This window comes from Myotis daubentonii, chromosome 3 (assembly GCF_963259705.1).
Source record: "Myotis daubentonii chromosome 3, mMyoDau2.1, whole genome shotgun sequence".
NCBI lineage: Eukaryota > Metazoa > Chordata > Mammalia > Chiroptera > Vespertilionidae > Myotis > Myotis daubentonii.
The window spans coordinates 152,731,539-152,755,385 of NC_081842.1; the positions used below are offsets into that span (position 1 = coordinate 152,731,539).

Genomic DNA, 23,847 nt, shown 5'->3' on the forward strand with positions numbered 1-23,847 from the left:
TGAACTGGTATAAATACAGATGTAACAAGACAGCAAGACACAGTGCTTGGAAGACAGGACCAAGAGAAACAGAATTCAGAACACAGAACCTACACAGAACGTTCTCTAGAGACAGAAGAACTTCGCTGGAGAGAACATGGCAAAAGATCCTGGACTGAACCTGACTACAGAAATATGGCAAGAGAACCTGACTAGAACCTGGTGACCGAACCTCTCTGGAGCTCCTAGACAGAACTTGGCTGGAGAACTGGCTACAGAACCTGGCTGGAGACCCTGACAAGAGAACCCGGCTATGATGATCAACTGAACGCTGTCTCTGTGTGATTCCTTCTTCGCCGACTCCGTCCACACCTTTGGGGACCCCTGGACCTGCTGGGGTTGGACCCCGGCAAGGGAGTGTGACCAGCTGCAAACAGCCATCATCCCCTCATCCAGGCTGGCCAGGCACCCAAGCGGGACCCCCACCCTGATCCGGGACACCCTCCAGGGCAAACCAGCCGGGCCCCACCCGTGCACCAGGCCTCTATCCTATATAGTAAAAGGGTAATATGCCTCCCAGCACCAGGATCAATGGAGCCTCCCAGCACTGGGATCAGCGGAGCAGCGAGGCCTCCCAGCTCGGGGATCAGCTGGGCCTCGAGGCCTTCTGGCCCCTGGAGCAGCATGACAAGGGGCAGCGTCCAAACCCAGGGGGCGGGGCCACAACCTCCCTATCTGCCCTGCTCTGTTCGTGACAGGGGAAGGTGCCCCAACCCCCTGATCGGCCTTGCTCTGTGCCTGATGGGGGGGAGCTCCCCAACCCCCTGATTGGCCCTGCTCTGTGTGTGACAGGGGGCGCTGCCCCAACTCCCCTATCGGCCCTACTCTGTGCATGAGAGGGGGCGGGGGGAGCTCCCCAACCCCCTGATCGTTCCTGCTCTGTGCATGACAGGGGGAGCTCCCCAACCCCCTGATCAGCCCTGCTCTGAGCCCGACCAGGAGCTTCAGGGCAGGTACCTAGGGATTGGGCCTGCCCTCTGCCAGCCGGGAGCGGGCCTAAGCCAGCAAGTCGTTATCTCCCGAGGGGTCCCAGACTGTGAGAGGGCACGAGTGGGGCTGAGGGACACCCTCCCCCCCGGCCCCCCCCCCCCCCCGGCCAGTGCACAAATTTTTGTGCACCAGGCCTCTAGTGTCAGTATAATAATGAATATTGAGATCTTCAGCCTTTTTTCCCTCCACTGCCTCCACCCTAGCCCCCCTACCTCAACTCTCACTCTAACAACCTCCAAACAGATCTTCCTGCTCCTACTCTTGCCTACCCACAGTCTCACCTCCAAGGCAGCTCGACTTTCTTTTTAAAATGTAATTAAGGTCATATGATTCCTCTGCTTAAGATTTCCCAATAGCTGCTTCAGAGTAAAATCTAAACTCCTTTCTGTGGTCTTAAGACTCTGTGTGACCTGGCCCCTGCCTTCCTCTCCACCCTAATCTGGAACCACTTTCCCCCGCATCACTACGCTTTAGACATGCTGGTCTTTTATTCCTTTAACATGCCAAGTTGGTTCCCCTTTTGAGGGCCTTTTCAACTACTATTTTTCTTTCCAGAAACATTTTTTGCAAGGTTGCTTCTTCTTCCTTCAGTTCTGGGTTTAAATATCAGCTCCCCCAAAGCAAAGCCTGTCCTGACCCTCCTACACAAACTACCTGCTGTCTTCGCCCTTCACTGCTTCTTTCAGAGCGCTTATCAACCTCTGAAGTCATTGTATATCTTTTGTTGTCTATTGTCTCTCCCTCAGTAAGGTTTAAGACAACACACTTTCTCGGCCTCATTTTCCCCAGTGGCCGCAGCACCTATGTACTCAAGTAACATTCATTCAATGTATGAAAAAGAAAAGCAGCAGCTGGTATGGTGACTGAACGGTCACCCCTATGGCTTCAGTATTGCTAGGAACTAGCCATGGCGTGTCCCTGTAAAACAACCTGACAGAACGCCAGCATCTAAGTCACTCTGTCATCCTGATGAAGTGAGACAACAGACAAGATCCCTTGATAATCTTGTCTAAACACAGATAAAAGCAGTCACTCTGCAACCACACAAATACCAAACTTCCCCCTCTCCCAGCTAGTAAAACTGTTGCTGCTTTATCATTACGGTTTTAGCTTTGCAGTTTCCCTCCCTTCTGCATAAGCTGTATTATACCAATCTTAGAATTACCCCACGTCTTGGCAGCACCCAAAACAGAATGAATCACCATTTCTTCAAATCCTCCCCCAAAATCACCTAATACAAGCCCAAACCCTACAATAAGTCATTCCTAATTCTGTTATTAAAATGACCCACCTTGTGTATTCTCCCTCATTGCAACGACTAATAAACCCAACTTTCTGATTACAGATGTGTTCCTGGTGGCCTCTTTTCAAAATATATTTTTTTTTATTGATTTCAGAGAGGAATGGAAAAGGAGAGACAGAAACATCAGTGATGAGAAGAGTCATTGATCAGCTGCCTCCTGCCCGCCCCACACTGGGGATCAGCCCGCAGCTGAGGCATGTGCTGGGACCGGGAATAGCACCAGCAACCTTTTGGTGTAGAGGACGATGCCCAGCCCAGCCACCTTCATCATTATTCTAACTACAACCCTCCCCTCGCCTAAACCCTGTGGCCTCAGTTTGCCCTTTCTTCCAAACTAATCCGCGTTCTAGACCCGCCCCAACCCAATCTGTCACACACATCCAATCAGAGGACTGGGTGGAAATTTCATACCCAATCCCCGGCCGTATGGAAGTCCCGCCCCATCCCACCCCTTTACCTTGACTCGCCTCCATCCCGCAGAACTAAGCAGGCCCCCACCTCCACCTGCCCAGTCCAGTCCCTGACCCGGCAGTCTTCAGAGCCAATCGCGCCCTGAGTCCCGACCCCATAGGGCCTATGGGGCTATCCAGGGCCACATCCAGATGCGCCTTGGCGGTCTAGCCCCCGTGCTCCCTCCGGCTCTGGACTTGCCTCCGCCTCCCTGCCCATTCCCGTCCATTCCCGTCCAGTCCGGGATCCCGGCCGCCCTTCAGCCAATCCGCACTCCGACTCCATTCCCTCGGGTAGGTGCCGGCCCAGGTTTCGCCCCCGCCTCCGAATCCCACCCACCAGGCCCTCTGAGCCCAGGCGGGACTCGAGCCCAGGTGGCAGGGTCGTACCGCGAAGGAGGTGAGTGGGTCGCGAGGGGAGCACCCGGGTACGGAGTGAAGATTGCGGTCGGGGCCGGCGGAGTCGTGGGAAGCGGGGCCGGGCCGGAGGGCGCCGCGCGCCTGGCGGGGCTGGGAGGGAGGAAGAGCCGGTCTGGATTTCCTTGAAGACTCGGACTCGCCCTCCTGAGCCCGCAGACCTCCGGGAGGCTGCAGACGGTCCGCGCTGGATTTAACAGTTTCCTTTGGAGAGGGAATGACGCCGAGGTGGCAGGCCTTCTAGGGTGGGAGGGACCCTTGATCCCCGGTCATCGATTGCCCTTTGTGTTCTTGGTGTTGCAGTTTGGGTATTTTGAAAACAGCGTGGCAAGAGTAACACCGACTAGTTTATCTATAACCGGATTTTTTTTTTTTAAAGAAAACAAAGGCAGTTAACCTGCCATGTAAGTGAACCTAAAGTTTGTAGTTAAAAGGGACAGTCCAATCTGTTGCTTTTGCAATCCGAGCAGCTCAAGAAGAGGGAGCCCCACACCCAGTACAGAAATCATTGCTCCACCTCCGGACCCCTGGGCTCTCCCCAGGCAAGAATTGGGGCTGCTTGCTCAGGTCCACCAGCCCAGGCACCACTGGTGCAGGTCCAGCATTAGAAAGTGTTCTCTCACCGTGTGCTAAAACTTAATTCCCGCTACTGCACACCAGTCAGCTATACTTCTTCCCCCTGGAGAAATTTATAATTACACGAACCCCATTTTCACAGAACAGCTTTTCAGCAATTTCAGGTCACGCCTCCTTAAGCATTGTGCCACCTAAATATAGCTAATTTTTCCCACTCATGCTCCAATGCCATGACTTTGAGGCTTGTTCCCACTGTACTAAACCAGCCAGTACCTCGTTCACCTCCTAGATGCCCTCTGCTGTGTCACTGCACCTTATAAGCGTCTGGAAGTGGACTGACCGGTAGAGCATGAAGTGCAGATGATCTTTCCTTTGGTCAGACTCTGACTAGTAGCACTAGCTAGCCCCTTTTTGCAGTCTCTCACATTAAACCTTCCTTGTGCTTTCAATTAACCTGAATGTTCTGGAGTTTGTCAAATGAACTAAACCTCTTCCTACCTCTCTCCCCCATATACAGAGTGGTGGTAAGTGATCATTTGGATCTAAGCGCAGAGCTTCAGTCTTCACAATTCATTTTGACTGCCTTGCTTACATTTTAGCTCTGGATTGTGCCCCCAACAATTCACCCGCCTTCTCAGCTCCAGATCACCCTCAAATCTGCGATGCATACTTTCTGTATCCTCATTGTGAGCAATCTACTCCAGTGATAATAAATAGTTTCATTTTCTATTGGTCATGCATATGAATGTGCCATATTCAGGTTTCCAAGATCACCCTGATTCACAGTTCCCTGTTTTGTTTTTTGTTTTGTTTTTGGTTGTTTTTTCCCCCCACAGAACATTGTTCTAAAGGAGAATCTAGAAAAATAGAGTGAAGATATTGTTTAGAATTAAAAGCCATATGTTTTTTATTTTTCTCTCACTTTTCAATGATATCCAATTTTATTTATTTATTTGTTTGTTTATTTACCTTATTGCTGAATATACATTTGGAATGTCAATTACATTAGAAAAGTGCTGCTTAAAATGTGTTTATTTAAAATACAGGAAAAATATAGCTTTAGAGGTTCTGATTCAGTACCTGTCAGTCTGCTTAGGTTTCTCTGGAAGCATTTTTTCATCTATTGCCCATTGCCCTCACAATTCCTTCCACAATGAGCCAACCTAGTGAGAAGGAAAGAGAGCCCAGGTCTGGATATTGAGGAATTCTATCATTTAATGACAGGTTAGGGAGAGGTAGGAGGAAAATGTGGGGTTGTCATATATCAAAAGCCAAGGGAACATGGTGTTTCCGGGAGGAGACTGGCTTGACCAGCAGTATCTAAAGCTACAGAGAGCTCAAGGAAAGTGAGGCTCACAGAATGTCCACTGGGTTTCACAATATGGAGTCAAAATTGACCGGAGCAAGAGCTGTCTCTACAGTGTATAGGGTACAAAAGGCACACGTGTCCTCCTACTGAGGAGTATAGATTGAGGAAAGGGGACAGTCGATAAAATATCCTTTTTTAAGTTTTGCTTTTGAGATCACCCTTCTTGCCTCTGCTGTTTTTCAAGTGCCTTTAGCTCCAAATAATCATTATGCTTAGTGGTATATTTTGGGCTGGTATATTCTGCCATTCTTCATCTATAAAATATAGTGAAATGCTGGAGAAAGTTGATGTTCAATTTGAGATTAATAACCACAAGCTTGTGGTGAAACCAATCCTATCCTGTGTGACTTTCTCCAGCAGCCCACAGCTTCACGGGCCATAGGAAAAGCAGACACTGCAGTTGAGTTCATCCAGGGCTAGTGTTTCACAGACGGGGGGTAGGACATTGTCAAGAACATCACTGAAATGGTGGAACTGGCATCTAAATTGGAGGCGGGGGCGGGGGAGGGAGGAAGGCAAGGGCTCATTGGGCAAAGGAAAGGCAGCCTCCTCGAGATCTTGATAATATTGAAGAAGAGGAATAGTTGGGACAATTAAGAAAATTAAAAAGATAGGTGGTTTATAGTCAAAGAGCAGAATTCTTCAATTATTTTGGGATTAGACCAGGTTGAGGTAATGGCAAAGTGCAGGGTATGACTGTAGGAGAGACTGACTGAGGTGGAATGAAGGAGAAGAGCAATGAACATGGGAATATCAGTTGTTGGATGGGTCATCTTTGAAGACATTGAAATTACCTGGGTGATCTCAGGTCTTAGACTTGAGAAGAAAACTGTATGCTCAGTGACAAAATCCTTAATGACCGACTGGGAGTTAACAGCAATTGAGGAGATAACATCAGGAAGGCACATGAGGGAAGTAACTGTCTAACAATGATAAAATGGGTGGGAAGAAAAAGGTAGGGGGAGCATATAAGAACAAAAGCCAACACTGAGGAACATAGAAGTGGTACCTTTGGGGAAAACAAGATTTGAGTTAAAGCAAAGGAGGTGCAGGGAACACTCTGAGAACACAAAGATATAATGGAATTGAATGATTATGAAGCAGCTGTTCCAAAAGATACAGTGGGAGGTTTGGCAAGTGGAAGAGAAATGAAGAGCTGGGTCATTTGCCAGGGCAGTACATTTCACTGTGGCGGTAATGTGCTGTCAAAGACAGACCGAGGAGAAGGTGTGGGATTTAGGCCTTGGGATTTCCAGATGAAACAGGTGGATTTAGTGGCAACTCCCTTCGGAGAATAGGTACTGAGGCCTGGTGACCAGAGGGCATGGCTCACCCAACCTGAGATGAAGTCTCCTAAGAGATACAGTCTAAGCCAGCCATGGGCAAACTACGGCCCGCGGGCCGGATCCGGCCCGTTTGAAATGAATAAAACTAAAAAAAAAAAGACCGTACCCTTTTATGTAATGATGTTTACTTTGAATTTATATTAGTTCACACAAACACTCCAGCCATGCTTTTGTTCCAGACCTCCGGTCCAGTTTAAGAACCCATTGTGGCCCTCGAGTCAAAAAGTTTGCCCACCCCTGCAAGCTCATGTATGGCCAGCCAGTGACTTCAGTGCCTTGTGAGATTATCTTCAAACCCAGGATTCATTTATTCATCTCTTTTGAAATATGGGGATATTGAGGCTCAACAAGAGTCAGTGACTTGTCTGAAGATAGGAAGCTCTTTTTATAAAAATATCAAGAGTAAGGATTAGAATCCAGGTATCCCGATTCCTAGTCCTGTTTTCTCCCATTTTATCTCAAGAAGGTAGAAGAGGTTTGTTTCATTTGTCTACTTGCAAGAAAGCATTTTGCTTACATCAAAAGAAATTAGGCTGAATTTAAATAGATGTTTATTTGCTGAAAAAAATGGTTCTAAATCAAATAATTCCATGACAATGAATGAAGACTGCTCAGTAGAGTTCCTATTATTTGGTAGTTTTCCTTAAAACTACCCCTACTGCCTAACTCAGTTAATGTTTTACTCCTGAACCAAACAATTAGTGACATAAGAATAGGCATGTCTTGATTTAAGAAAACTTGGCCTTGGACTTGAAAGACATAAAACATAAGGAATAATTTGTTGCTTTATGAAAGGAATCAATATTTTATAACAGACTTATAAATAATCCACTTAAATCATTAATTTATAATGTAATTTATGTATTCATTCAGTCATTTAATACTTTTATTTATTGAATTCCCACTCTATGCCAGAGAATACAGTGGTGAATTAAATATACCTGCTCATGGAGTTTGTTTTAAATTTGTGAATAAGTGAGTGGCCAGCCACACAAACAAACAAACAAAAAGTGCTTTGCTGAGAATTAAAATAGGCTGATGTGATATAGAGTGGCTAAGAGGCTGTCATTTAAGCTGCGATTTTAATCACGTGCTCAGGACTTTATATTTCACTTTTTAAGAAACATCCGATGATATATCATTTTTTACATAGAAAGCTTTCTGTAGCCTTAACATTTGGTAACAGAGATTCATAGCTAGCTTCAGTGGACCCTTTGAGTTTTTAGAATCCGCCTCTTTCTAAAAGTTTGATCAGAAATAGAGGAAATGCCATCCCTTAATACAAAATTCGCAGGGCAAAATCTCATGAGTGTCTGTTTGCCTGAGTGTGGCAGTATAACAACAGAACTTCAGATTGCTTTGATCTCCCTACCCATGATGGGTAATGATTTCCTTACAGGTAGAGAAGTAACTCAAAATGCATGCCAGGTATGTAACGAACCTATTAAAATGACTTGCTAGTTATAGAATTGTTGAGGGAAATACCATCTGAGAAAATAACCTAAGATTCATTCTTATATTTATATTTACCAGGGACTGGTATAATTCTTTTCAAGCAACTTTCTAAAGTTTTTAAAAATTTTACTGTTACAGATTGTGCTTTTGCTAGTGACTGTTATCTAGACAATTATGAATAGTTTTTAGACTGAGACATTCTCTATTTTAACTACTAGTAATGGAGCTTTTACTTAATGCGCTTCACTAAATTAGAGCCTTATTTTTTGAATTCACAATATCCTTACAGGTGTCTAGTTTAAAATAACATATGCATAAATTTATAAAAGAGGGTTTTATTAGAAATGATTGTAGTGATAAGAGATTTATCATAGAGAAGAAAAAACTATCAAAACGTTTTATATATACTTGATATGAGCTACGGTCTGTCAGCTAGCTATAACTGTCTGATAGAAATGCAAGTGTCATATATTCACTCCCTTTAAAACTTTTTCTTTCATCCTGTAGCATGTTTTTGGCTCAGAGGAAACTCTGCTCCCTTGGCAGTAGAGCTAAATTCCTGAAGACGATTTACTCTTCAAAAATCTCCAGACTCTCCACTTCTGCTGTAGGTATTGCTTACAGATAAATTATTGTACATATTCCATGATGTCAAAAAAGCTCACCTTTTCAGATTTTTTTTTTTTTTGAAACTGACATTCTCTGAGTTACTGCTTGCCTTTCTATGTATCAGGCATAGTATTGGACCTTGTGGATTCATGATCTCATTTTATCTTTACAGAACTCTTCAAGTTATGAATTGTCACATTCCTATCTTACAAATGAAAAAGTGGAGGCTTAGAGAGGTTTAGTAACTTGTTGAAGGTCACACAGCTCGTAAGTGTCATAACCAAGATACCATACTCACCCTTGTCTAGCTCTCGAACTCTGAAGGGGAGTTTGTTTTAAATGAATGCAGGCGGGGCTCTGCATACTCAAGAAAGGATGTTATAGTGATAAGAACAGGCCTTATGACTTCAAGATTACAGGAAGTATGGCAGATTGAGGACCAGGTTATATGACATCATGGAAAGGAAACAGATCTTTTTGTTACTACCACGACCGTCATAACCGAGGGTAGATAACTGTGGCAGTTTCTTCAACAAGTCAGTGGCATGAGAAAAAGGGGTGTTTTGGAAGGACTGCTGTGAGATGAACAGACGCTTAAGAACCACAACCACCAAAACAATGTGTTGACCTTGTTTAGGGACTCGATTCTTTCAATCAAAATGTAAAAAGATATTTTTAAAGATAATCGGAGAAATACGAATATGTATTGGGTATTAGATGATACAGAGGCATTATTGTTAATTGGGTGTGATAATGACATTGAAGTTATATAAGAAACTGTCGATATTTTTTAGAGATATATGCCAAGCATAGATGGGTGAAATGAATTAAGGTCTAGGGTTTGCTTTACAATCACTCAGCAATAAAAATTAAAAAGGGAAAAGATGAAGCCAATTAGGCAAAATCTTGATAATTATTCTGGGTAACATGTATATGTGTGTTTTAAATTATGTTAAAGCATTTGAAATTGTCATTTTATAGGTAAAAAATGGGTAAATATCAGCAGTTCCATATTGTTCAAGCTAATAACAATCTCAACTTTTATGTAAGATTGAAATTTCATTAAAACCATCATCAACTTCTCCCTTTATGTGTAAATACTATGATTGTCTTGGGTTCTATCTCTCATCTTTGTTACCACCGTTGACTACTTAGTTCAAGCCCTCCATGCAGAGGTTGAATTCAAGGAAGTGGTACCATCACTCGGTGATCAGATTAAGGCAGGTATTAAATTAAGGCTGGGTGTGCAGTTATCTGCAGAGCTCAGTTAGAATTGGCATCCTGAGCGAATCTCACTCTATAAGTCTGGACTGTATTTTGAAAAAATTTTCCAGGTGATTCAAATGTACATCCCAGGTCACAACCAACGCCAATGCTTTATTTATATTTGCAGATTCTCTGGGATCGAATTCAGCCCTTTCCATCTTTAACAATAACATGAGAAAGGTCTCTACATTTTCATCAGCGCCTTTGCAGTTAAAATAGTCACACAGATAGCCCTGGCCTGTGTAGCTCAGTTGGTTGGAGCGTAGTCCCATGCACCAAAGTCTTTTGGGTTCAATTATGGGTCAGGATACACCCACGTTTTAGTTTCGACTGCCTGTCAGGGCACGAACAGGAGGCAGAACAATCTCTCTCTCTCTCTCTCTCTCTCTCTCTCTCTCTCTCTCTCTCTCTCTCTCTGTCTCTCTTGTCTCCCTCTCTCTCCCCCACTTCCTCTCTCTCTAAAATCAATTTTTAAAAAATAGTCACAGTGTTCTTTTTTTTTTTATAATTTTTTTTAAAATATATTTTATTGATTTTTTACAGAGAGGAAGGGAGAGAGATAGTTAGAAACATCGATGAGAGAGAAACATCGATCAGCTGCCTCCTGCACATCTCCTACTGGGGATGTGCCCGCAACCCAGGTACATGCCCTTGACCGGAATCGAACCTGGGACCCTTCAGTCCGCAGGCCGACACTCTATCCACTGAGCCAAACCGGTTTTGGCCACAGTGTTCTTCTTATTAGGCAAATGATAACGCAGACTGATCAGTGTTATAGAGTAGTAGTGATAAGTTTAAGTCAAGAACAACTTACCAGAACCAGCCTGACTACTTACTTACTTTAAATCTGTTTTTACTAGAAAATCCTCCTCATCCACACCATTAATATCATTGAAAACTTACTATAGCCCTGGCCGGGTAACTCAAACTCAGTTGGTTAGAACCTCATCCACATGTACCATGGTTGTGGGTTGATCTCTGGTCAGGGCATATACAAGAATCAACCAATAAATGCATAAATAAGTGCAACAACAAATTGATGTCTCTCTCTCTCTTTCTCTCTCTCTCTCTCTCTCTCTCTCTCTCTCTCTCTCAAATCAATTTTAAATAAATAATATTTTAGGTGTTAAGGGAAAAAATTACTGCTGTATAGTAAGAAAAGAACCAAGACAAGCCCAGAATGAAAATCAATATCTGTCCTCTGTTTGGGAGATCACATTTATATTATACTCTGGTGCCAGAAAGCCAAAGAACTAACTATAGATGAGAGAGGTACGGATGGATGAGTGGATGGATGGATGGATGGATGGATGGATGGATGGATGGATGGGAGGGAAGAAAGAAGGACGGAGGAAGTTTTTGTTCTTGAGAGGTCTCATGGAGCACCAATTCCTAGTACCTAATAGTGTCACCCTTTACTAGCATTAGACCAATCTTCACTTAAGGTTTAGAGCTCGTCTGGGCTGTGAGGGGCACTGCACAGGCTTCCTCCACATCTAACTTTATGTCTCTTCTGGGTATAAGTGCCCAGTAGAAACTACCTGTCTCTCTGTCTCAAGTCCAGATTTCCATGAGTGGCCCTGATTGGTTTAACCTGACTCTGTCACATGGAGATGGAAAAGCAAATGTTTGGTAAATAAATATTTGCTGGGTTGTGTTTAACAGTGGGATACAGACAGGACTTTAATCAAAGCCTGCTAGGTTCCTCCCCATCTACCACACTTATTTTATGTCTATACTAATAGTAGAGAAATATGCAAATTATCCATTACACTGTAACATCAGGACTGGATCTGCAGGTTGCGTCCCCGCCATCTGCTCAGGCAGCTGCAAGACTCAGGGTAGAATAGGATACAATAGGAGGGGATAAGAAAGGAGAGGGAGAGGAAGGCAGGCCTGCATGCAGACAGGCAAGAAGAGAAACAGAAATACCGAAAGGGAACAAAAAAAAAGACGCAGGAATGGAAAAGAAGGAAACATGGGGCTGCACACAAGAGGGGGGGTGGTGGCGGCGGCCAGGGCGGGAGCCCCACCCAGACAGGAGGAGGGCGGTGGCCCCCCAGCACGGGCTGTTAGCGGGGAGGCGCCCACAGGTCCGGGACAGAGTGGTGGACGGTCTGAGGCCCTCTGGGCGGAGGTGCTCCTGCTTCGTGGCGGCAGCAGCACCTGGGCCGCACGGGCCTCAACCACCCTTGCTGGGCTGGGCATCCCAGGCAGGAAATGGGAACAGGACAGCAGTGGGGAGGACGGTGAACACCTGGCTGGGGCTGAGCCCTGGGCTGGGGGTTAATGGAAGCTTTAAGAAGCGAAGGAGGGAGGGAAGAACTTTATAAAGGAGTTAGTAGAGAGCAGAGTTAAAGAAGGAAAGAGGATATATGAGTGAACTGTAGGAGCTATAATGAAGATGAAGTATAGCTGTGTACTGGGGACAGATTTTAAAAGTAGGAGTCAGAAAAGAAGAAAGATAAATGATAGTGAATAATTAGGCAGGTAGATAGATATTAAAACAGTGGAAGTAAGTAGAGAAGAATGTATGGGAAAGGTAGGATGAGAGAGAAAGAGGAAGGAAAAAAAGTTTTAAAGGGAAGGTGGTAGAGCTTAAAAGGAGAATGGGAAGAAGGAAGAAATGGGGGATGGAGCAAAGCAGGTCCGAGGGAGGAAGTGAAGAATAAAATTAAGGTGGGAAGGAAGGAAAAGGCCAGCAGGGCAGGGCAGTTAGGAGGATCAGGCCAGCAGGGGAGGGCAGTTAGGGGGATCAGGCCAGCAGGGGAGGGCAGTTAGGGGGATCAGGCCAGCAGGGGAGGGCAGTTAGGAGGATCAGGCCAGCAGGGGAGGGCAGTTAGGAGGATCAGGCCAGCAGGGGAGGGCAGTTAGGGGGATCAGGCCAGCAGGGGAGGGCAGTTAGGAGGATCAGGCCAGCAGGGGAGGGCAGTTAGGGGGATCAGGCCAGCAGGGGAGGGCAGTTAGGAGGATCAGACAGGCAGGCAGAGTGGTTAGGGCAAGCAGGCAGGTGAGTGGTTAGGAGCCAGAGGTCCCAGGTTGTGAGAGGGATATCCAACTGCCTGCAGGGATCGGGCCTAAACTGGCAGTTGAACATCCCCTGAGGGCTCCCAGATTGGAGAGGGTGCAGGTTGGGTTGAGGGACCCTCGCCCCCACCCCCATGCACGAATTTTATGCATCGGGCCTCTAGTTAAACTATAGTTATTTATGATATCTCCCTTCCTGGAGCAGGTCCTCTGTCTAAATTCTTTTAGGTAGTTTGAGGGAAAGTCAAAGGTTTTTCCTAAGTCTTTCTTTTCTTAAAAATAAACTGAATCAATATCCCAAAGGCATTTTGGGGGGTGGCTTACTCTGCCTCCTCTCAACTCAGTATCCTAATATTCCAATTGTGTATTCACCTACTCTGTCAGCTGGCAGGTTTAAGGGAAACCTTGTTCCCAATCAGCTTGTTTCTCTAAAGGTTCTGATGATGGTGATTTTCAGAAAAAGGCAAAATCGTGACTCATACAAATATAAAAATGAGCATGTATTAAATATTATTATTTTATATATGAAATGCGAAAGAACAAAGCAGAAGTTATAATCAGTTCCACGGGCAAGTCAAAAGCATGAATTTTTATGTAATAAAGAAGTTGAATTGCAAATGAAGGCAAAACCGGTTTTCCACAGATCAGAGGGAAGTCAGTCAAAACTCTTGAACTGGAGTTTGCATGCCTACCAATTACTCTCAATTTGCAAAGGTGCAAAATATCACAAAGCCCAATTCTTGTCAACTAGATCTGCCAGGCTGTACTACATCCACTGCATAGTTTTCCATTACAGTACAATTTTTTTCTACAACGTATCTCTTTGAGGGGATCCAAATTCCTCTTTCACTCATTTGCTTAGTCAACAGATATCAAAGAGCTATAACATCAAGCACAAGTAATTGTAAAATAAATCAATTAAGTATGTGTTGCTTAAAAGTCCCAGTTAAATGTGTGTGCCTTTCAGTTCATTAAAACCGGATTTTCCCCTTGCTTGTCTTAAGTCTACTGCCTTACTTTGCATTTCCATGTCAGTTTTCAGTTTTTCCACCATTACACAAACATTGTTATTTTCCTATGCCATCTAGTGGCAGAAGAATGCAATTTGTCTGTTTTTTAATGAGTAGTCCTACTTTGGAAAACACCCAAAATCTGAGGTAAGTCGATTTTGGGTGGCTTGAGGAGCATTTTGTCCAAAAGGAGAAAGAAGACATGATTTCAGAAAGCCCTGGCCACTCTTTTTAATTTTTTAAATTTTTACTAGACCATTTTTAGAGCATTATAGTTTCAGAGCAAAATTGAACAAACACTATAGAGTGCTGGTATATGTCCCTGAATCCTGACATATGTAGCCTCCCCCATTCTCAATATCTGCCACCAGAGTGGTACATATCAATGAACCGACATTGACATATTATTGTCATCCTATGTCCATAGTTTGCACTTTTGGTATTGAACATTCTAAGAGTTTTGACGAATGTGCAATGACATGAATCCACTACCCTGGTAGCTTTTTATTTTATTACTAGAGGCCTGGTGCATGAATTCATGCACCAGTGGGGTCCCTTGGCCTGGTCTGCAGGATCAGGTCAAAACTGGCTCTCTGACATCCCCCAAGGGATCCTGGATTGTGAGAGGGCTTAGGCCAGGCCGAGGGATCCCACCGGTGCATGATCGGGTCCGGGGACGGACACAGGAGGTTGGCCAGCTGGGGAGGGACCGCAGGAGGGCTCCAGGGCATGTCCGGCCTGTCTCACTCAGTCCCGATTGGCCGGACCCCAGCAGCAAGCTAACCTACAGGTCAGAGCGTCTGCCCCCTGGTGGTCAATGCACGTCAGAGCGACTGGTCAACTGTCTACCCCCTGGTGGTCAGTGCACATCATAGCAAGCAGTTGAGCAGCCTTAGCATATCTTTAGCATATTACGCTTTGATTGGTTGAATGGACAACCGGACACTTAGCATATTAGGCTTTTATTATATAGAATTTTACTGAATTTATTGGGGTGACACCAGTTAATAAAATTATATGAGTTTCAGGTGTATAATTCTATAATACATCATGTGTATATTATATTGTGTGTTGACCACCCCAAGTCTAATCTCCTTCCATCACCATTTATCCCCCCTTTACCTTCTCCTACCTCTCTCCCCACCCATACTCCCCCTAATAATACTGTTTTCTACAGAGTTTGGGTTTTTTTTTTTGCTTAATGCCTTTACCTTTTTTACCCAGCCCTCCAACCACCACCCCTCTGACAGCAGTCAATCTGTTCTCTGTATCTATGAGTCTGTTAGTTTTTGTTCTTCAGGTTTCACATATAAGTGAAATCATATGGTATTTGTCCTTCTCTGACTCGCTTATTTGACTTAGCATAATACTCTCCAGGTCCATCCATGTTGTCACAAAAGGCAAGATTTCTTTTTTTTTAACGACCTAGGAGTATTTCATTGTGTAAATGTACCACAGCTTTTTTATTCACTCATCTACTTGGGCACTTGGGCTGCTTCCATATTTTGGCTGTTGTAAATAAAGTAGCAATGAACAGAGAGTGGATATATACATTCCTTCAAATTATTATTTGGGGTTTCTTCAGATATATTTCCAGAAGTGGAATCGCTGGGTCATAAGGCAGTTCCATTTTTAATGTTTTCAGATAACTCCATACTGCTTTCCATACTGGCTGCTCCAATCTGCATCTCCACCAACAGTGCATGGGGTTCTCTTATCTCCACATCCTCGCCAATACTTGTTGTTTGTTGATTTATTGATGATAGCCATTCTGACAGGTGTAAGGTGATAAGTTCTTTATAAATTTTGGTTATTAATCCTTTATTAAATGTATCATTGACAAATATGTTCTCCTGTTCAGTAGGGTTGTCTTTTCATTTTGTTGATGGTTTCCTTTCCTGTGCAAAATCTTTTCAGTGTGATGTAGTCCCATTTGTTTATTTTTTCTTTTGTTTCCCTTGCCTGAGAAGATGTATCAGAAAAAAAATATTGCAACAAGAAATGTCTGAAGCAATAGATTTTACGGCTTCTATTTGCTTCTAGTATTTTTATAGTTTCGAGTCTTACGGTGTTATCTCTTCCAATCCATGAACACAGTATACACTTCCACTTACTTGTATCTGTTTCAATTTCTTTCTTCAAAGTTATAATTTTCCGATTACAGGTTTTTTACATCCTTGGTTAAATTTATTCCTAGGTATTTTTTGTGTTTTTGTTGTTGTTGTTAACCCTCACCCGAGGATATATTTTCCATTGATTTTTAGAGAGAGTGGAGATGGGGGAAAGGAGAGAGAGAAACATTGATTAGTTGCCTCCTGCACACACCCTAACCGGGGCCCAGGGAATGAACCTGCAACTGAGTTACGTGCCCTGGATAAGAAATCGAACCCAAGACCCTTCAGTGTGTGAGTCGATGCTCTAACCACTTAACACACTGGCCAACGCAGTATTTTATATTTTTACTAGAGGCAGGCCTGGTACACAAAATCATGCATGGGTGGGGTCCCTCGGCCTGGCCAGTGATCGGGGTCGATCAGGGCTGTGGGAGGTTGGCTGGCCGGCCCGATCAGGGCCATCAGGACTGGCCAGCTAGGGAGAAGGGCCGTGGGAGTTGGCTGTGGGAGCCCACTGACCACCAGGGGGCAGCTCCTGTATTGAGCATCTGGTCCCTGGTGGGCAGTGCATGTCATTGCGACCAGTCGTTTGGCCATTTGGTCGTTTGGTAACTTAGGCTTTTTTATATATATACTAGAGGCCCAATGCATGAAATTTGTGCAAGAGTAGGCCTTCCTTCCCCTGGCTGCCGGCACCGGCTTCCCTCAGGCACCTGGGACCCAGGCTTCCCTCCGGCCGCTGGCAGGCACCCAGGACCTGGGCTTCCCTCGTAGCACCAGCTTCCTCCAGAAGGGCATCAGGAAGGGCGTCCGGTCTAATTAGCATATTATGCTTTTATTATTATAGATTGATGCAATTGTAAATGGAATTTTTTTTCTTTGTTTTCCTTTCTGGTAGTTCTTTATTGGTATATAGAAATGCAACTGGCCCTGGTTGATGTGGCTCAGTTAGTTGAGCTTAGTCCCATCCACCTAGAGGTTGCCAGTTTGATTCCTGGTCTGGGCACATAGCCAGGTTGCAGGCTTCATCCCCAGTGTTCAGGAAGCAACTGATTGATGTTTCTCTCTCTCATTGATGTTTCTCTCTCTCTCTATCAAATAAATAAAAAACATTTAAAAAAAGAAATGCAACTGATTTGTGGATATTTATTTTGTATCCTGTACTGTATTCAATTCATTTATCAGTTCTAGTAGTTTTTTGGTGGTTTATGATTCTCTATTTACAGTATCATGCCATCTGCAAATAATGACAATCTTCTTCCTTTCCAAATTGAATGCCTTTGATTTCTTCTTCTTGTCTGATTACTGTGGCAAGGACTTCCAGTGCTGTCCTATATAATAAAAGCCTAATATGCAAATTGTCCCTGCAACTGGGAATTCGACCACTCGCTGTGACATGTGCTGACCACCAGGGGTGGCGCAGAAATGGTGGGTGTCAGTGACACACTGCGACCTCTCGCTGGTTACTTGGAGGTGGGGGTGATGGGGACAGAGGTGCGGTGAGAATACAGGGTTTTCCACCAAGCTCGCTCTCACTCTCCCTGCTACCCTCCCTCGGAAAGCCAGGGCTCGCACGCTGGGGAAGCTCCCGCGCTCTGGTGCCAGGTGCCCGCGAGGAGCCCGCCACATACCTGCGCAGCCTCTTCCAGGTGAGCTGGGCTGCAACCACCGGATCTGCAGGGGCCAGTTGGGCTCCCCGTGGGTTCGCGCAGGAGCCAGTCTGCAAGGCCGGCCGGGAGAGAGCGTGCTGCCTGCCTGGCTTCCATGCAGCACTCTGGGCAGTCTGGAGGCCCACGCTGTGCCCCGGTCAGCAGCATTGGCCGCACTCACCACATCTCCATGTGGGGACTCGGGCACCGTGACTGGGGTGGAGGGGAGTGTGCAGGGGCCTGGGGGCCCAGGTGGTGCCCAGGGCCCAGAGGTCAGCTGGGACCTGCCCTCCACGCCAGACGCTTGCACTTCGATTGCCAGCCAGGCCTAGGGACTGCACCTGTGCACGACTTTCGTGCACCTGGCCTCTAGTGTTGAATAAGAGTGGTAAAAGTGGACATTCCTTTCTTATTCCCAATCTTAAAGGACATGTTTTTAGTTTTTGTCCATTGAATATGATGTTGGCTGTGTGTTTGTCATACATGGCCTTTATTATGTTGAGGTATGATCCCTCCATTCCCACTTTGCTGAGAGTTTTTATCATAAATGGGTGCTGGATCTTATTAAATGCTTTTTTAGTGTTGATTGATATAATCATGTGATTTTAATCATTCATTTTATTTATGTGATATATGACTTTTTTGGATTTATGGATATTGTACCAACCTTGCTTCCCAGAAATAAATACCACTATATCATGGTGTATGATTTCCCCCCCCCCCCCCAATATATTGCTGGATCTGGTTTGCTAATATTTTGTTGAGAATTTTAGCATCTGTGTTCATCAGGAATGTTGGCCTATAATTGTATTTCCTTGTAGTGTCTTTATCTGGTTTTGGAATTAGGATAATGCTGGCCTCATAAAATGAGCTTGGGAGTATTCCCTCCTCTTGAATTTTTTGGAATAGTTTGAGAAGAATAGATATTAGTTCTCCTTTGAATGTGTGATAAAAATCTCCTGTGAAGTATTTGGTCCAGGACTTTTGTTTGTTATGAGTTTTTTATTATTATTATTACAGCATCAATTTTATTAGTTATAATGAGTCTATTCACATTATCTGACTTTTTCTGATTTGGTTTTTCAAGATTGTATGTTTCTAGAATTTTATCTATTTCACCTAGGTTTCCAGTTTATTGGCATATAGTTGTTTATAGTGTTTTCTTACAATCCTTTGTATTTCTGTGGTGTCAGTTGTTATTTCTCCTCTTTCATTTCTAATTTTATTTGTTTGGATCCTCTCTTATTTTCTCTTGATGAGTCTGATTAAAGGTTTGTCAGTCTTGTTTATCTTTTCAAAGAACCAGCTCTTGGTTTCATTGATCATTTGTATTGTTTTTATTTCTGCTGTGATCTTTTTTATTACCTTTCTTCTACTTACTTTGGGCTTTGTTTGTTGTTCTGTTTATAGTTCTCTTACATGTAAAGTTAAATTATTTATTTCAGATTTTACTTGCTTCTTGAGGTAGTCCTGTAATGCTATGAGTTTTTCTCTTAGGACTACTTACACTGTGTCCCTAGATTTTGGGTTGTGTTCTCATTTTCATTTGTTTTAGGGTATTTTTTTATTTCTTCCTTGATATCATTGTTAACCCATTCATTGTTTAGTAACGTTATTTAGCCTCGATGTGTTTGTGTGTTTTGTAGTTTTTTTCTTGTGATTGATTTCTAATTTCATACCATAACGGTCAGAGAAGATGCTGGATATTATTTCAGTCTTCTTAAATATATTGAGACTTATTTTGTGTCCCAACATGTGGTCTATCTTTGAAAATGTTCTATGTGCACTTGAAAAAAAATGTACATTCTGCTTCTTTAGGATGAAATGCTCTGAAGATATCAATTAAATCCATCTTGTCTAGTGTATCATTTAAGGCTGCTGTTTCCTTATTGATTTTCTTTCTGAAAGATCTATCCATTAATGGCAATGGGGTGTTAAAATTCCCTACTATGACTTTATCACTATCCATCTCTCCCTTTATGTCCATCAAGATTTGCTTTATATATTTAGGTGCTCCTATGTTGAGTGCATAAATATTTGCAAGGGTTAAATGCTCTTGTTGGATTGAACCCTTTATCATTAAATAGTCTTATTCCTTGCTCTTACTATAGCCTTTGTTTTAAAGTCTATTTTTTCATATCAAAGTATTGCTTTTTTTCATTTCCATTTGCATGAAATATCTTTTTCCATCACTTCTCGTTTAGTTGGTGTGTTTCTTTCATTCTAAGGTATGTGTCTCATAGCATTTGTATTGGTGTTGTTTTCTTATCCATTCAACTGCCCCAAGTCTTTTGATTAGAATATTTAAGCCATTTACATTTAAAGTTATTATTGACAGGAATGTGCTTTTGCCATTTTATTCTTTTAGCATTTTTTATAATATTGATTTGGTGGTAACGAACTCATTTAGCTTTTGCTTGTCTGGGAAGCTCTTTATTTCACCTTCAATTTAAATGGTAGCCTTGCTGGATAGAGTAATCTTAGTTGTAGGTCCTTGTTTTTGATCACTTTGAATATTTCAAACCTTCTGGCATGAAATGTTTCTATTGAGAATTAGCTAACAGTCTTATGGAATCTCCTTTCTAGGTAACTACCTGCTTTTCTCTTGCTTCTTTTAGTGTTCTCTTCTTGTTTTTACCTATGCCATTTTAATTATGATGTGTCTTGGTGTGGGCCTCTTTGGATTCATCTTGTTTGGGACTCTCTGCACTTCCTGCACTTGTATTTCATTTTTCTTCACCAGATTAGGCAAGCTTTCTGTCATTATTTCATCAAATATGTTCTCAATCCTTTGCTCACTCTCTTCTTTTCCTGGTACCCCTATGATGAGGATATTGGTATGCTTCATGTTGTCTCAAAGTCCCTTAAACTATCCTCATTTTTTAAAATTCTTTTTTTATTTTTGCTGCTCTGATTGGGTGTTGTCACTATATTGTCTTCCAAATCATGATTTGATCTCTGCTTCATCCAACCTATTATTTATTCCTTCTAGGGTAGTCTTCATTTCAGATATTATATTCTTCATTTCTGACTGGTTATTTTTTATGGTTTCTATGTCTTTTTTTTATGGTGCTGTAGTTCTCACTAGGATCCTTGAGTATCCTTTTAACCATTCTTTTGAACTTTATAACTGGTAAATTATTTACCTTCATTTCATGTAGCTCTTTTTCTGGAGATTTATGCTGTTCTTTCATCTGGGGTACGTTTTTTTATCTCCCCATTTTGACTGCCTCTTTGTGTTTACAGTGGGGCCTTGACTTACGAGTTTAATTCGTTCTGTGACGGAGTTCATAACTCAAATTACTCGTATGTCAAATCACTGTGACGTTCGCTGCACCAACTAGCAGTGGGGTATCTGAAGCTGCCTCGTAACCCGAATTTTTTTGAGCTTGCAACTCAAAGCAAAAAATCAGCCGAGAGATGGCTCGTATCTCAAAAAAAACTTATTAGTCGGGAGACTCGTAAGTGAAGGCCCCACTGTATTTCTATGTATTAGATCTGCTATGACTCTCAGTCTTGGTAGGGTGACCTTATGTAGTAGTTGTCCTATGGGACCCAATGGCACAGTCTCCTTAATCACCTGTGTTGGGTGCTCCAGGAATATCCCTAGTACGTGTTGTGTGGGCCCTCCTGTTAAAAATGAGTTTTGCCGGGCCAGCGTGGTTTAGTGGTTGAGCGTCGACTTATGAACCAGGAGGTCAGGGTATTTGCCTGGGTTGCAGGCTTGATCCCCAGTGTGGGGTGTGTAGGAGGCAGCCAATCAATGACCCTCTCTCTCCTCATTGATGTTTCTATCTCTCTGTCCCTCTCCCTTCCTCTCTGAAATCAATATATATATTTTTTAAATGAGTCTTGATTGCTATTGGCCCATTAGTGCATGGGGTCAACTCTCAGGCTGGCTGACTGTGAGGACCAGCCCCGATCACAGTGTATGAGCTGCTGTGTAGGTGCTGATCACACTAAGTTAAATTTGCCCTCAGCAGGGCCTGGTACCTGCCAACATCTCCCTTTGGATATGCCACTTGTGAAGCTAATTGGATCCTGCTCTGATGTTGTCTGAAGCTAGCCACTGGGTGTGTTAGTTCTGGGGCATTTTGGGAGGTACTCTGCTGTAGGTCAATGCTAGACGCTGCCTATGACTGGCCCAGGGCAACCTATTTAGAGCTGCAAAGCAATTTACAGTTTGTGGCTGTCTCTGCTTGGCCTGGGTGGGTACAGGAAGGGTTAAGCTGCACACCAAGGCTGGCTTTTTCCAGCACTGGGCCCAGGGGAAGGTCAGCAAAAGTCCCAAGAAACCCAAGATCCACTTCTGCCTGCCTCTGCCTGCCAGCTGCCTGTTAGACTCAGTCACTGAAAGATCCTCTGGCGGTACTCGAGTGCATGAGGTAGGTTCTCTGTGAGTCACCAGGTAGGGGATAGTGGTGTTCACCAGATCCATACAGGTTCAAACTCGGTGCCAGTGCTGGGTCTGATACCATTCAGCAGATATCCTAGGGTATACCCAGTCTAGCTGCCACTCGCTGGGAGCTCGCCCACCTTTGTGGTGGGTGGGATCTCAGGGAATCATCAGGGTGAGGCCAGCAGAGTTTTTCAGGCCCAAACAGACCAAGATTTGGCCATGTGAAGGGAGGGTTCCATTCCACACAGGCATGGAGAGAAAAATTTCCCCATCCTACAGCCCATAACTGCCTGTTCTGGAGCCTGGTCTTAGCAGTGTGGGGCCGCAGGGAAGCAGGAGAGGGAGAGATGCTGGTCAGTGGTTATGCCATTTTATATTCTTAACATGGAATGTATAAGAGTTTTAAAAGTTCTATATATATACTGAGTAAATCTTTTATAAGATGTATGTGTTGTAAATACTTTCTCCTGATCTGTGGCACACTATCCTATATAATAAAAGGCTAACATGCAAATTGTCCCCTTGGGAGTTCAAACAGGAGACCAGAGTTTGATCACTCGCTATGACATGCACTGACCACCAGGGGCCGGTGCGGAACATGGCAGGCAACCGGCAGCGGGGGTGGGGCACTGAGGAAGTGAGGGAAGGAGAAGGCGGGGAGGCCGGCCAGGTCTAGGGTCCCTACCTGTGCACGAATTTCTGGCACTGGGCCTCTAGTTTAAGAGATATTAGAGCCACCGAATGATATTTTAGGGGAGGAAGAAAATTTTCTTCCTCTACCCTGTTATGTTTTCTGGCTGAGGCTCTGCAAATTAGACTGACAAAAGTCAGGTTAACAAGAGTAAAACAGAGTTTTACTATTATTATTTACTACTAATATGTGCCTGGGTGCATACACAGAGGAGAACTCAGTGATGAGTCACTCTAAAGGGTGGTTAATGGCATCCTAACAAAGAACAATACATTTGTAGAGACAGGACAAAACCAAGGAAATGGATTTCAGAATGGTAAATAAAGTTTGTTTTAATAAGGTTTGTGATGTAAATTCCTCCAGTGCTTAGCTGAATAAGAGTCTTGAATATTTAAGTGTGTGTGTGTGTTTGTATGTATACCATCAAACTTTATATATACTTAATATATATACATATAAATGTATACCATCAAACTTCATATATATATAATACATGATCAACCTGAAATATTACCTACCAGTTAAAAGTGAAAATTTTATGACTAAAATATATATATATATATATATATATATATAGCATACATTATCTATTAATATAAAATTCCATAAAAGTAAGTCAAAAGTTATTGTCTTTGGTTAGTTTAGATTGATCTAAATGACTATAATATTGAACATATATGTCATCTTTCTTGTGCCAATTAATACTTATGTTATAACTAGAGGCCCGGTGCACAAAATTCGTGCACTTCGGGGGAAGGAATCCTCAGCCCAGCCTGTGCCCTCTCCCAGTCCGAGAGCCCTTGGGGGATGTCCAACTGCCATAGAGGCAGGAGAGGCTCCTGCCACCACGGCTGCGCTTGCCAGTTGTGAGCCGGGCTCAGGGCTTCTGGCTGAGTGGCGCTCCCCCTGTGGGAGCACACTGACCACCAGGGGGCAGCTCCTGCATTGAGCGTCTGCCCTCTAGTGGTCAGGGCACATCATAGCGACAGGTCCACCATTTGGTCAATTTGCATATTAGCCTTTTATTATATAGGAATCTATAATAATAAAAGTGTAATATGCTAATTAGACCAGACATTCTTTCGGACGACCTTCCAGACAAAGCCGGGGCTGCAAGGGAAGTCCGGGTCCCGGGTGC

At 43.7% G+C, this 23,847-nt stretch overlaps 1 protein-coding gene across 4 annotated transcripts in view; it reads left to right on the forward strand.

Moving 5' to 3' along the window:
- Window positions 1-2,806: 2,806 nt before the first annotated feature.
- The window catches only part of KYAT3 (kynurenine aminotransferase 3), a 59,227-nt gene continuing 38,186 nt past the window's right edge, over window positions 2,807-23,847 (forward strand). The window contains exons 1-2 of one of the 4 annotated variants that reach the window (XM_059688918.1): window positions 2,807-3,181; window positions 8,452-8,551. In XM_059688918.1, the coding sequence (XP_059544901.1) occupies window positions 8,453-8,551 (99 nt within the window). In that variant the 5' untranslated portion in view covers window positions 2,807-3,181; window position 8,452. Of the gene's footprint in view, window positions 3,182-7,892; window positions 7,918-8,451; window positions 8,552-23,847 lie in introns of those variants that run through there. The other 3 variants (XM_059688916.1, XM_059688917.1, XM_059688915.1) reach the window with 3 other exon arrangements.